This window comes from Entelurus aequoreus, linkage group LG18 (assembly GCF_033978785.1).
Source record: "Entelurus aequoreus isolate RoL-2023_Sb linkage group LG18, RoL_Eaeq_v1.1, whole genome shotgun sequence".
In the NCBI taxonomy this organism is placed as follows: domain Eukaryota; kingdom Metazoa; phylum Chordata; class Actinopteri; order Syngnathiformes; family Syngnathidae; genus Entelurus; species Entelurus aequoreus.
In genome coordinates this window covers 15,809,131-15,823,906 of record NC_084748.1, presented here as the reverse complement: position 1 = coordinate 15,823,906, position 14,776 = coordinate 15,809,131, and the positions used below count along the sequence as shown (strand labels likewise).

Genomic DNA, 14,776 nt, shown 5'->3' with positions numbered 1-14,776 from the left:
GCATTATAGTATTAAACAACAGCATAGTCCAGAAACAAAACAAGACCAAAAACATCTTATTTTAAATCAAATATCTCCTGTGAATGTCAGTTTCATGTAACCAACATATAGTATACATATTTGTAAATATACAACTTTACTTTCTATGCTATTATCGATTGACAAGATTTACTGCGGTAAAAACAGAAGTAAAAAAGGTGAATAATGAGCAGAATGTGGGAAATGTGTTTAGTTATTAAAGCCAACTGTCATGTCAAGCCAGTTTTGCAAATAATCCAAATTGTGTAAAAGTAGCACGAAACACCTTTACTTTAATTTATGCTAAAAAAAAAAAGAGACTGAAATTGGGAAAAAAAGTTTGAGTTTTTGTAGGTAACTTGAGAGGAATCTGCATGCAAAGTCAAAGTAAAGAAATGTGCAAGATAAGACAAAGGGAGGAGGAGTAGACGTTAATTAGGCGTACGTGTGATGACTCCTCAGGTGTTTACACCTGATCATCCAGTTTTCCTACTACTGAAAGTTACAGGGCATTTTTTCATTGGTGCACGACGGCTAATAATCCCCTGCAGGCGCAGCGTCTGATTGGCCGACAGGGAAAGTACCAGTAGGATTCTGACACACACGCTCAGCGTTTTGTTGGCACAAAAAAAAAGTGTGACACATTTTCACCTTTTGCAGTCGTTCTCACCTGAGTGGAGGAAGCAGCTGGCAGATATGAAGACGTTTTTGTCCGTGGCCGTGCTGCTGATGCTGCTGTGGGCCTCCTGCAGCCATGCCAGCGACTCTTCACCGGGGACACAGAACGCCACGGAGGAAGTCCAGGAGGGCGTGGAAGAAGAAGCCCAGGAGGAAGTGGAAGAAGAAGCCAAGGAGGAGAAGACCACGGAGATCAAGGAGGAGCGAGACGTGATGGTTCTTCACGCCATTAACTTCGCCACTGCGCTCAACCAGACCAAGTTTTTACTGGTGGAATTCTGTAAGGACAAAATTTTACTTTTTTAATATGCAACAAACATGTGTTTTTCATAAATACACAGTTTTAATTCAACACAAAATACTGCATTTTTTAGCACTTTTTTAAGTTTGAAAACAATTTTTTTTAGAATAAATGTCATTAACATTATTTTTTCAAGAAAATCCACACAATCTCTAAGGAATTCAACTACTCATTCAAATATGTTTAGAATTCTTTTTTCGTAATGCATAATTCTATATACATATTGAAAAAATAAAATAAATTAAATTACATTTCAGTTCAACAAGCCAAACATGGACTTTTTTAGGGGGAATTTAAACTAAAAATGATGCATAAATAATAAATCGATCAAATTTATAAGATAATGATGAAACTCATAAAATATACACACACATTTCTTTACAAAAAAAAATATGTTTATCATTAAAAATGGGAAAATTCATTAAAATTCAACTTTTCCTCTCCTAGATATTAATGATATAAACTATTCTTTACAATACGATAAAGTCTAAAGAAAAGAAAAAAAGTTTCCAAAGTAAAATAAGATAGGTAAAAAATTATTAAAATGTTTTATTATTTCTGCGTTTAAAAAAGGACACTCAAAGGAAAATGTCTTTAAAAATTCTCAATTTAAAATAAAAATCAACACATATAAAAAAATATCAAATAAAATATTTTACTTAGGCAGAAAAAATACAGAATTTCTTTAGATTTCTAAATGAAAAAAAATCTACATTCATATTTCATTATATTAAAATGAAAATCCATAAATGTGGGGGGAAATAAACAACAGAAAATTACTAAATAATTGATTGGTAAATCAAGATTTTATTCGGTGCGTCTCAAGAATTTTGAATAATCCCTTAACTGAATATATATTTATTATTAAGATTCATTAAATGTGGAATATTTTAAAAACTTATTTCTCACTTTTTTTTATCATTTAAATAATTATGTGAAGTCGATACTATAATAATAATAATAATAATTCATTTTATTTATAAAGCGCTTTTATAAGGCACTCAGACGCTTACACATAATCAAAATAAAGCATGATCATAATCCCAAAAGCACATACAGTATAATAATTAAACAACCAGTGAGGAAACTACAGATGTGTGCGCACGTGTGCGTGCACGTTGTCCAGATGTTGTCAACTTCAACTCTCTCACGTCTCAACTCTGCAAAGAGCAAAGTTTGACTTCCTCTTATCAGCAACTTGCTCACTGAATCAGAAAAGAGGCCTTGTGTCGCTATTTGAACTGACCTAAGTGTGTGTGTGTGTGTGTGTGTGTGTGCGTAGATGCTCCATGGTGCGGTCACTGCAGGAAGCTAGCACCGATCTACGCCACAGCCGCAAAGCTGCTGAAGGTGGACGAAGCAGACATACGTTTGGCCAAAGTGGACGTCACCGAGGAGACGGAGCTGGGCGAAGAGTTTGGCATCGCCAGCTTCCCCGTCTTGAGACTTTTCCTCAACGGCGACCGCCAGCAGCCCGTCGACTACACCGGTAAAACGCTACAAAAACGCAGACTTGTGTGTTTGCTACTCTGCATCAACGTCTGTTTGACACCCACTTTTCATCGACAGTAATATGTGTCCCAAGAAACTGACCCTCCTCTAGCTAGATAAGAAAATCAATACATTTTTTAAAAAGGCTTCGCTACGCATCTTAAAAAACTATCTGACACTTCCTTATAAATTCCAAGATTAAGGCTAGAGTATGGACAACACGCTCCTAATACATTTTTGCGGGACCTCTTAGTCTTATTCGAAGTGTTTATAGAAATACTTAAAAAACAGACTTTTGAATGTTTGGACAGAAATCACTACAGAGGGCAGATATTCAAAAGCTGCTTCCTCCGAAGTGACAATGCTAATGTGTCATGCCCTACACTGCCCCCCCCATGGTCAGCTGTTGTAAGTGCAAAAAAAACCTCCCAACGACCTCAAAACAAGATGGCTGACGTGCAAAGCAGGGCAGGAACATCCGTCCATTCCTCTTGTGCTCAAAGACATCCAAAAAGTGCATGGACGTCAAACAGCTAAATGTGTAATATAATTGTTCAAATGCCCAAGTATTGGTTATGTGATTTAAGTAAATAGTGAATAATCATGTGTTCACTGTCGTGAATATCTTTTATTTTCACTACAATTAATTATTTAATAATAATTAATTTTTTTTAATATTTATTTAATTCACTTCAATTAACTTTTTTGATAAAAATAATTTATGTATTGAGAATGCAAAAATCGTTTTTATTAGAGAATGTAGCAACATTTCGTAGATATTTCATCATGTCATCATTGTTATTATTATTGTATTACATTATTATTACCATTACAATTATTATTATGATCATGCTTCTAAAAATAATATAAAAATAAAAATTTTAAAGTCATAAAGCCCAACGTTGTTGTTTTTTAATAGTCTAAACAGTTTTGGAATATGTTAAAATGTGTGTACAGGATAAATAAAAACATTTTATAGCAGGGCTTCTTAACCTTTTGGACATTGGGGGTACCCAACTTTTACACTACTGAGGGGCCCATGGCCCACTGAAATAATAACACTGAATTAGTAATCTTACTCTTGATTTTAATCATATCCAGTAATTATATCCAACCTACTTACAGTTTACAACCTTGTCAAATGATATGAAACCATGTGCTAATCACAAAGATTATTATTTATTTAATACATAAATCTTAGGCTTAGGTCAGGCGGATTAGAAAAACAAGTACTGACCATAAGAGGGGACTCATAAATAAATGACGAAAAATACATGTGCATACAACTATGTAGTGCTAAATTAAATAAACCAAAATAATAATTTAAATAAATTATCAATAATTTAGTTAGTGCAAATACAGCTTCACCACTTAAGTCATAATTTATGCACTTAAGAAACTTCTCTATGACTTTAGATCCAGACTTCTTCTGTTTGTTTGTTATTGTCATTACTGCCACAAGTGGTGGAAATGTGTATTACAACTGAGTACCGGTACGGCCCATACAGACCATAGCTGAAAAACTGAGCAGTGGTTCTTAACTTGGGTTGGATGGAACCCTAGGGGTTCGGTGAGTCAGCCTCAGGGGTTCGGCGGAGGTCAAAACACACCCGACTCATCGTGTAAATACAAACTTCTCCCTATCAACGTATTACGGATGCGGCAACAGCTGACTGATTTGCAGGTGTGTAATTTATTGTGAATTTATGCACTGTGTTGGTTTTGTTGTTTGAACAAGGTGATGTTCATGCACGGTTCATTTTGTGCACCAGTAAAAAAACATGGTAACAATTTAGTATGGGGAACATATTCACCATTAATTAGTTGCTTATAACATGCAAATTAGTAACATATTGGCTCTTAACTAGTCATTATTCAGTTCTTATTAATGCCTTATTCGGCATGGCCTTATTATAACTCTAACCCTCTAACCCTGGCCCTAACCCTAACCAATTAACTCAAAATTAAGTATTTATTACTTAGAATATGTTCCCCTAATGTCCAAATAACTCTAAATTAAGTCTTTGTTACTTAGAATATGTTCCCCATACTAAAGTGTTACCAAAAATATATAACTTTGTCTTGAATTAGAAAAAAAAAAAACATTTTATTTTTCACTAAAGAAGGGTTCGGTGAATGCGCATATGAAACTGGTGGGGTTCGGTACCTCCAACAAGGTTAAGAACCACTGCTATAGAGAGAGTATGGCCAATTCGGTTTCAAAATTGGTAGCAAACATGGCGGCCTGTAGTCACGTGAGGGGCTTTTGACCAATCAGAAGGGAGTATGGCCAGACAATCTCCTAAATGTCAAAAGTCCCTCACGTGAGCAAAGGGCGCCATGTTTGGTCCCAACTTTGAAAACAGGTTGGCCATCCTCTCTCTATACACGGCTCTGAACAGTGGGTTAAGGGGTTAAGGGTTAAGAAACACTGTTTTGTAGTGTTCACAAATTATTATTTCATTTATTTTGTCATTTGTTTTAGATATAGTCATTGAAATTTCATTAGTGGACATTTCAACAAATTTCCATTTTTTTTCATGTTTTTACAAAAGGTTAAAGTAAAACAAAATCATTTCGAGAGAGTAATAAAAAAACACGTAGAGAAAAAACCTTGCAGTAGTTTTTTAATCTAAAAGGTTAATATGTTTTTCTCCGCCTCCATTTAACGGCTTTCTTTTGTAATTCGACTTATCATTACACAGGGGCGTCACTCTGTTTGAAGAACAGGAGGGGCTTAGCTCCAGGAAGGTCCCTGTGATGCTCGCGCGCAAAGCTTGTGAGATCTTTTTGGCTGTATTAGATTTACACAACAAACACTGAATACATCTAAATCAGGGGTCGGCAACCCAAAATGTTCAAAGAGCCATATTGGACCAAAAATAAAATAAAAAATCTGTCTTAAAAGCCTTATAAAAGTGTTATAATGATGGCAACACATGATGTAAGTGGCTAATTAGCTATATTGGCCTACTATCAATGACTAGGTGTGTCGCAGGCTGACGCAAATCTTCGTTGATAGAAATGTTGAAATGTAATATTTATTCTACACATTTTTACAACATTGGAAAACATTAGTAAAACTTCTCAGAGGGGGAGATAACTCCTGGAAATGACTGTCTTAGACTGGCCAAAGGTATAGATGTGTGTGTCTAAGTTAAAGGAAACTGCAGGCTGTCTTCTTCTAATGGATTTATTACAATCTTTGCAAGCTGGCTAACGTTTGCTGTAGTCTGTAACATCATGGCACATAAACAACTATCAGAAATGCAGCCAATATTACATACACGTAATGTGTCATGAAACATGGAACAATAAACTAAATAAACAGAGGAAAAGAGTAAAGGGAATTAAATGAGCTCAAATACACCAACAAACGAGGCATAATGATGCAATATGTACATACAGCTAGCCTAAATAGCTTGTTAGCATCGATTAGCTTGCAGTCATGCAGTGACCAAATATGCCTGATTAGCACTCCATAACAAGTCAATAATATCAACAAAGCTCACCTTTGTGCATTCACACACAGTATAAAACATTTGGTGGACAAAATGAGACAAAGAAGGAGTGGCATAAAACACTTCTTTCTGTGGCAGCGTCGGAGAAAGTTATACACGTAAACAAACTGTTGAGTCACAGTCCACATAACGGTGAGTTCAAGGGCCGCTGAAATTAGTAGGACAAAACGGCGCTCGACTAATACTCTCAACAGTGAAGCATAAACACAAACATATTAAACTCTGGGATTTCTAACAAATAGGAAGCTTTGTGTCGTGTTTGTCCTCCTACAGAAACCATATTACAACAAAAAATATATTTTTAACTCCATTTTTTTTTCATTTCTCTTCTTCAAACAAAACAGCCCCCCAACTCCTCCCTCGGATTGTGTCACACACCATCTGATCTATTTAGGGAGAGGCGACCCTGGCAACCTGTAACCTGTTTTGGAAAGGTTTTAGTAAAATGTATACAGTAAATATTTGCGAGAATAGGTTTGAATTAAGAATCGTGTTGAATCAAATTGTCATGCAAAGAATCTGAATTGAATTAATATTCACATCCCTAGTAAGTAGGTTATCATAATTTGTACCAAATTCTGTTCTTTAATAGGTACTACGTGGTATCGATTCACGCAAAATCATGCCATATTTCGATACCTTTGTTGTACGTGATGTCACATCCGGTTGCAGACTAAACAACCAGATCACGTAAACAATCACTGAAGCAGCAATCAAGGCAATTTTCAACACCAACAAAGCAAGTAAGCTTGGTAGAAAATGCTCCAACGTATAAGTAAGGCTTTGCTCTTCCAAAATGGGCTAGCTTGATGCTAATTTACATTGGATTTGCCATAGACAAGTGCAGCTGGGATAGGCTCTAGCCCCACTACGACCTCGAAAGGGACAAGCGGTAGAAAATGGATGGCTGGAAGGAAGGTTACTATTAGCATTAGCGATTTTACATGACAATTTCAACACCTACAAATTTGGTAATGAAGTCTACAACTAAGAAGAATGGTACAATCAAACAGCTGGTGTGTGATAAGCAAAAGACGTACATTATAACCACTTTGTGGGGCGCAACATAACATACAGACAGCTTTCTGGAAAAAGGTACTTCCTAGTTAGAGAACATACCATAGATAGCCTATACAATACTGCCATCTAATGTCTTGAAAGTGGAACTGTATCACAAATGAAACTAATTGTAAAATAAAACAAGAAATAACAACTGGAAAGCACAGTTATCATAATCAGCTCATTTTACAATGTTACAATAAAAAATAAGATGTTATTAATAACAATTAACATTAATTAACACACACAAAAGTATTGATAATTGGTACCGTCGAATACTGGTATCAATTCCCTGGTACAGCACTGCAAAAACTGAAATCTAAGTAAGATGAAATATCTCAAATAAGGGTGATATTTGCTTATTTTCTGTCTGATAAGATAATTCTTCTCACTAAGCAGATTTCATGTTAGATTGTTTTACTTGTTTTAAGTGTTTTGGTCCTAAATGATCTCAGTAAGATATTACAGCTTGTTGCTGAGATTTTATGACCTATATTGAGTAAAACATGCTTGAAACTAGAATATCAACTGTTGCAAAGCTGTGTCACCAACACTCACAAGTATAAAACGACTTTTTTAAAGTAATAATTTCTTATTTCAAGCATGTAAAAAAAAAATCATGACTTTGACACAATTGTGTCTAATAATTAAAACAGATGACAGCCAAATGGACTTTGCTGTTTTATTTTCAATGAAACAATAGAAAATACGTACTCATATAGTAGTACAGTTGGGACAGTACAGTAAACTGTCAGTTAATATTTAAACATTTAACATTTGACATTTCAAACAATTTTGAACAGAAATAGCAAATGCACATTCAGATAAATTCCTCAAAATTACAATTAAAAAATTTTGGGCTGGGGGCTGGGCTGTATATATGCGCACTAATTGACTGAAAGAGCACGCACTTGGCACGATGATGTCATGTTATCGATGGAAAAATGCATTTTTAGACCATATGATTTGCCTTAGTGGCTAGGAGACCCCGAGAGTAACAAGCGGTTGCCTTTCCATTAAGAACAATAAATTTGTTTTTAGTATAAGTTTGCTGGTTTCAAGAAATGTAATGCCGAGCGCATATCATTATGTCAAGATAATGGCAGTAGCATTTACTTAATTTCAGAATATTTTTTCAACATATTGAGCAAAAAAGGCTTCATATTTTTTTTTCTACCAAGAAAAGTGCACTTGTTATTAGTGAGAATATACTTATTTTAAGGTATTTTTGGGTTCATTGAGGTTAGCTAATTTTACTTGTTTTGGAAAGTCTTGACAAACCAAATGTTCTTGTTCTATTGGCAGATAATTTTGCTTAGTTCAAATAAAATACCCCTAATTTTTTTCTTTTTTTTTTCTTATTTTTGAACACTGATTTTTTGCAGTGCGGGGATTGGTACCGTATCAGTTCAAATGTGAACGGTACCCATCCCTAGTTAAGTCTATTCTAACTTAGCGTTTAACCGAGCCGTAGATAGCTAACCCACACATATTCTTCAGCTTTTAATAAGATTCTCCAAGCTTCTGCTCTTTTGACTATCGATCATACTTGCCAACCCTCCCGTTTTTAGCGGGAGAATCCCGGTATTCAGCGCCTCTTCCAACAACCTCCCTTCTCCCGACAAACTCCCGGTATTCAGCCGGAGCTGGAGGCCACGCCCCCTCCAGCTCAATGCGGACCTGAGTGGGGACAGCCGTTCTCACGTCCGCTTTCCCAGCAGCTTGCCTGCCCAATGACGTCATCACATCTACGGCTTTTAGAGAGTAGAGTGTACAACAAGCAGAGAGAGTTCTTGGTTTCTTATGTGGGTTTATTGTTAGGCAGTTTCATTAACGTCCTCCCAGCGCGGTAACAACATACAACAACAGCAGTCACGTTTAGTCTACTGTAAAGCAGTTCGTCTGCCGTAAACAGCAATGTTGTGACACTCTTAAACAGGACAATACTGCCACCTACCGGATAGCCTGCAGAACACTGAAATTCAAGTATGTCTTTTATTTATATGTATAATAAAATAAAAAATAAAAAAAATAAAAATATATATATAGCTAGAATTCACTGAAAGTCAAGTATTTCATACATATATATATATATATATATATATATATATATATATATATATATATATATATATATATATATATATATATATATATATATATATATATATATTATATATATATGTGAAATACTTGATTTGGTGAATTCTAGCTGTAAATATACTCTCCTCTTAACCACACCCTTGGCCACGCCCCAACCACGCCCCCCGCCCCAAACACGACCCCCCCCCAACCACGCCGCCCCCCCACCTCCCGATATTGGAGGTCTCAAGGTTGGCAAGTATGCTATCGATGCTGTTTGAGATATTTCAGCGTGTTGACGCGAAATCCGCATGATTTGTGTACAGGTAAGAGGACAGTCTTAGGAATTGTCCAGTGGTTGAAGCGTCGAACAGGACCTGGCGCTGCGGTACTCGACTCCGCTAAGTCCGCCGCCCATTTCATCGACGCCCACAACGTCTCTGTCGTCGGATTCTTCCACGTAAGTTGTCCCACGCTGCATTGTAGTACCGTATCGCTACTATTCATCCGATCTGCTATGGTGCTTCTTTCCTATTCAGAGTCCGGAAAGCGATGCTGCTAAGGAGTTCTCCGAGTTCGTCACAGAGATGGTTAGCACGGAGTTCGGCATCACAACGTCTCCGGAGGTTTTCCAGAAGTACGAGTTGAAAAGTGAGACAGTGGTTCTCTTCAAGAAGGTCAGTTTTTCGCATTTAGGTTTTCCGTTACCGTCCATAATAAAACATATTCGTGTTGTGTAGTTTGACGAAGGCAGAGCAGACTTCGCCCTGTCCGAAGACGGCAAGTTTAACAAAAGCCAACTGACCACTTTCATCACAGACAACAGCCTGGAGCTCATCGTTCCCTTCAATCAGGAGGTGAAGACTTTCAAAGCATTTCAAACTTAAGTGTTGTTTTTTACCTAACGTCTACATTTGGTGCGCTCAGACAGGAGAGAATATCTTCACTTCTAGTATTCGCTTTCACTGCTTGCTTTTCATTAACTCCACCATGGACAGCCACATTGAGCTGGTGGACCAAGTCAGGACCATCGCCAAGAGCCTAAAGGGAAAGGTACGATCACTTCATGTCTCTTTGTGTCTTTCCAAGACAAACCTTCACACTTTTCAAACACGATGTGATCTTTTACATATTTCAAAGTTTTACAGAATGACTCAAAATTGTCTCCAAAACCATGCGATGTGTACACATTGTCTTAAATATTTAAGAAAAATCCAAAGTTCATAGAAGACTTGCTTGTCAATAATGTTTACAAAAACGTTTACGTTTGGTTGTTTAATGACTAAATGGTTTTCAATATTTACAAAACTCTGTACGTTCAGTTCGTTAAAGACTAAAAGGTTTCCGATAAAATTGTCTTCTATTTTTACAAAGAGACTTATGTTCCGTTTGTTTATTTGTAAAATAATACAATTTACGATTTGGTTTTAGTGTTCAACATTTATTAGTCTTTGCAGACTTGATTTGATGTTTAACATGTTTTATCCTTACTTCTGTTAAAATGTAATAATCACTTATTCTTCTGTTGTTTGATACTTAACATAAGTTTTGGGCGATACTGCAAATTTGGGTATGGATCAGGGTCATGCATTGGTCATAATTAAAGTCCTCCTGTGTCCAGGGACATTTTTTCTGAGTTTATAAACAATAAAAAAAGGCAAACGATTTTGTGATAATAAAAATATAGATGTAATCCATGTAGTATCGACTAGGTACGGCTCTTGTACATGGTATCGGTAAAATTGATATTTGTGTACAGCCATTTGTTTACGTTCAGGAGCACTAGCTTGCTTTTAGCGGTTAGCTATTGTATCGTCCTACGGTGTGTAGTGAAGCATGTTTAGATATTCCTTTAGAATTGAATTAAACACTGTGTGGACGGAAGTTAGCCGCAGCTACTGCAGCTACAGCAGCTACAAGCTGACTGTTAGTTAGCTACTAGCCACCTATGTTTTAAAGAACCTCTTCAATATGTAAAAGCTCCAAATGTATTGTTAGTTTTAAATCCAAAATATGTCTATTCTTCCTATTTTGTCTCTACCCTGTTTCTGCTTGCAAATGCTCTGTACGTGTGTTGATGTTGAGTTGCAACATGCACCTCGGTGTGCCACAAGCGCATGAAAAAAAATATTACCAGTGAGTATTTTTCAAAGGCAGGATGGTACCTTTTTTAATCCATTAACACCGCTGTACTTTAAAACCATACAGCCTTACCACAATGTTTGCAAAACCACAAAATTTCAGTTTATTGACGACTGAATTGTCACAGACGATGTTCAGCAACGTTTGATGAAAACTCCAAATCTTATTTGATTTTTTCGAAAATATGTTTACTGTGTAAGAAAGAAGCACATGATTTAGATTCAGTCCCAGCCAATTTTTATGATTACAAAATGACTAAATTGTTTACAATATTTCCGTAAACATGAATTGCGTAGGAATCATTTTCACTGTTTGAGTAATTACCCACTTTGAAAAATATAAACCTGGTGTTAATGTTTTCTGAAAACATCTTTGTTAGGTTAAATGATAAATAAATGGGTTATACTTGTATAGCGCTTTTCTACCTTCAAGGTACTCAAAGCGCTTTGACAGTATTTCCACATTCACACACACATTCACACACTGATGGCGGGAGCTGCCATGCAAGGCGCTAACCAGCAGCCATCAGGAGCAAGGGTGAAGTGTCTTGCCCAAGGACACAACAGACGTGACTAGGATGGTAGAAGGTGGGGATTGAACCCCAGTAACCAGCAACCCTCCGATTGCTGGCACGGCCACTCTACCAACTTCGCCACGCCGTCCCCATAGGTTGATTAAAGTCTAAATGGTTTACGATGTTTACAACATTTAGGAATGTTCCATTTATATAAATGGTTCGTATGTTTACAAAAACACATATTTTGGCCTCAATGAAGACTCTAACTTGTTGTTAATGTTTACGAAAACACATAAGTTGGTTGACTGAAGGTTAAATGTTTTTTGATGTTTACAAAATTCAGTACATTACAAAAACATATTTTGGCCTCAATGAAGACTTTGAATTGTTAACGTTTACAAAAACACTAGTTTATGTTGAATTAGGCTAAATCCCCACGACCCCAAAAGGGACAAGCGGTAGAAAATGGATGGATGGATGGTTTGATTTTTACAAAAAAAGATTTTTGGCTCTTTTTTAAAAAAAACTACGAAAGTTTGGTTGATTGAAGGCTATATGGTTTCTGATTTTTACAAAATTCAGTACGGTCCATTTTTGTTAAAGGCTGATGTAAATGATTTCCGATGTTTACAAAAACACATACTTTGGCCTCAATGATGACACTAACTTGTTCATAGTTAGGTAGATAACAGGCTAAATAGTTTTTCATGATTACAAAAACATATATGTTCGTTTCATTGAAGACCTTAATTTGTCGTTAATGTTTACAAAAACATACGTTTTCCGATGTTTACAAAAACACGTATTTTGTGCTCATTGAAAATTCTAACCTATTGAAAACACATACGTTAGTTAGATTGAAGGCTAAATGGGCGTTGATGTTTACAAAAACACGTATTTTGGCCTCCATTAAGACTGTAACTTGTTGTTAACATACATATGTTTGGTTGAATGAAGGCCAAATGATTTTCGATGTTTACAAAACTCAGTAGGTTCCATTCGTTAAAGGCCAAATAGTTTCTGATGTTTACAGAGGCACGTCTTTTGGCCACAATGAAGACTAACTTGTCGATAATGTTTACGAAAACTTGGAAGATTGAAGGCTAAATGTTTTTTGATGTTTACAAAAATGTATTTTGGCCTTAAAGGAGACTCTAATTTGTCGTTATATTTACAGAAACGTATAAGTTAGGTAGACTGAAGTCTAAATGGTTTCCAATGTTTACAAAAACACAAATTTTGGCTTTAATGAAGACTCTAAATTGTTTATGTTTACAAAAACAAAAGTCTGTGTTGAATGAAGGCTAAATGGTTTCTGATGTTTACAAAAACATGATTTTCGGCTTTTAAATTAAACCTTGTAAGTTTGGTTGATTGAAGGCTAAATGGTTTCTGATTTTTACAAAATTCAGTGCCTTCCATTTGTTAAAGGCTAATGTAAATGGTTTCCGATGTTTACAAAAACATGTACTTTGGCCTCAATGATGACACTAACTTGTTGTTCATGTTTACGAAAACACATACAGTGAATTAGGTAGATTAAAGGCTAAATAGTTTTTGATGATTACAAAAACATGTTTTCGCTTCATTGAAGAACTTAACTTTGTTGTTAATGTTTACGAAAACATAAGTTAGGTAGATTATACGCTAAAAGTTTTCCGATGTTTACAAAAACACGTATTTTGTTGAAAATTGTTAACGAAAACACATACGTTAGGTAGATTGAAGGCTAAATGGGAGTCGATGTTTACAAAAATATGTATGATAGCTTCATTGAAGACTCTCAACTAGAAACCTCGCCAAGACATAACACAATGTTACCTTTTGTGTAGATGCTGTTCATCACGATCGACGTGTCAGCACAGCTGTCGTTCGTGTTAAACTATTTTGGCGTGTCGGCGGACGAAGCCCCCACGGTCCGCCTCGTCAACATGAACACGGGGCAGAAGTTCATAGCCGATGGGAAGGATTTTGTGAGCGTGCTGCCGAGCTTGTGTCAGCAGGTCATTGATGGCACGGCCAAGGTAAAACACACACACGCAGACATTATTCCACAAATACTTTTTAATCCAACTTGTTTTGTAATGCAGCCTCACTATCGCAGCCAAGACATCCCTGAGGACTGGGATAAAGAACCTGTTAAAGTCCTGGTGGGGAAGAATTTTGATTCAGTCGCTCTGGACCCGACCAAGAACGTCTTTGTGGAGTTTTGTAAGTGTTGTCTTCAAAACAACAGGCAGAAAGAACTAAGTAATTAATTGTACCTGCTCTCATGGCAGTATACTGTATTTATGGTACAGTAGATCCCCGGACAGAATTAGTTTTTTAATAGTAACTTCAATAGAAAGTAGTTTGATGGCGCCAGCTGCAGGAAAAATAGTGTATTTTTTCATTTGGGTGGGGGTAATGTGCATTTTTGAAAATAGTTATACGATTTCCGACTGTCTGTGAGGCCATGAATGTGTCCTGACTGGTGATTGGATAGGCCCTACTGCACATGTATAACAAGGAATAATCAACGCATGGACGTAAAACTGTGAGGAAACTTGTTTTAGATCAGACCTGGGCAAATTAAAGCCCGGGGGCCACATGCGGCCCGTTAAGCTTTTCAATCTGGCCCACCGGACATTCCCAAATAATCTTTTTAGATGTTTAAGATGTAAAGTGTAGCTGCCATTATGATGTGCAGTGATGTTTTCTAATGACCAGAAGTCTTCAAATATACTAAGTCTTTTAATGCTTGGAATCTGCATCATATACTAGTTACTATGGTCATCTAATTAGTTACTATGGTCATCTAATTAGTTACTATGGTAATGTAAGTCACAGCAGCTCAGACGAGGTACCAAGCAGTGTGGGTGTGGAGCGTTTCCACAGAGTGTTTCCAGAGTCTGAAATGTGGGTGTCAGGGACAGACGCGGAAGGAGATTTTTACAACAAAGTTCTAAACCTTAGTGATATATCACA

General features: G+C 36.4%; 1 protein-coding gene across 1 annotated transcript in view; it reads left to right on the top strand.

The window, feature by feature from the left end:
• Positions 1 to 610: 610 nt before the first annotated feature.
• pdia2 (protein disulfide isomerase family A, member 2) overlaps positions 611 to 14,776 on the top strand; it is a 23,617-nt gene continuing 9,451 nt past the window's right edge. Inside the window, exons 1-8 of the mRNA XM_062026602.1 lie at positions 611 to 976; positions 2,280 to 2,486; positions 9,477 to 9,610; positions 9,690 to 9,827; positions 9,891 to 10,007; positions 10,078 to 10,203; positions 13,642 to 13,833; positions 13,900 to 14,020. Of these exons, the coding sequence (XP_061882586.1) occupies positions 715 to 976; positions 2,280 to 2,486; positions 9,477 to 9,610; positions 9,690 to 9,827; positions 9,891 to 10,007; positions 10,078 to 10,203; positions 13,642 to 13,833; positions 13,900 to 14,020 (1,297 nt within the window). The 5' untranslated portion in view covers positions 611 to 714. The remainder of the gene's footprint in view (positions 977 to 2,279; positions 2,487 to 9,476; positions 9,611 to 9,689; positions 9,828 to 9,890; positions 10,008 to 10,077; positions 10,204 to 13,641; positions 13,834 to 13,899; positions 14,021 to 14,776) is intronic.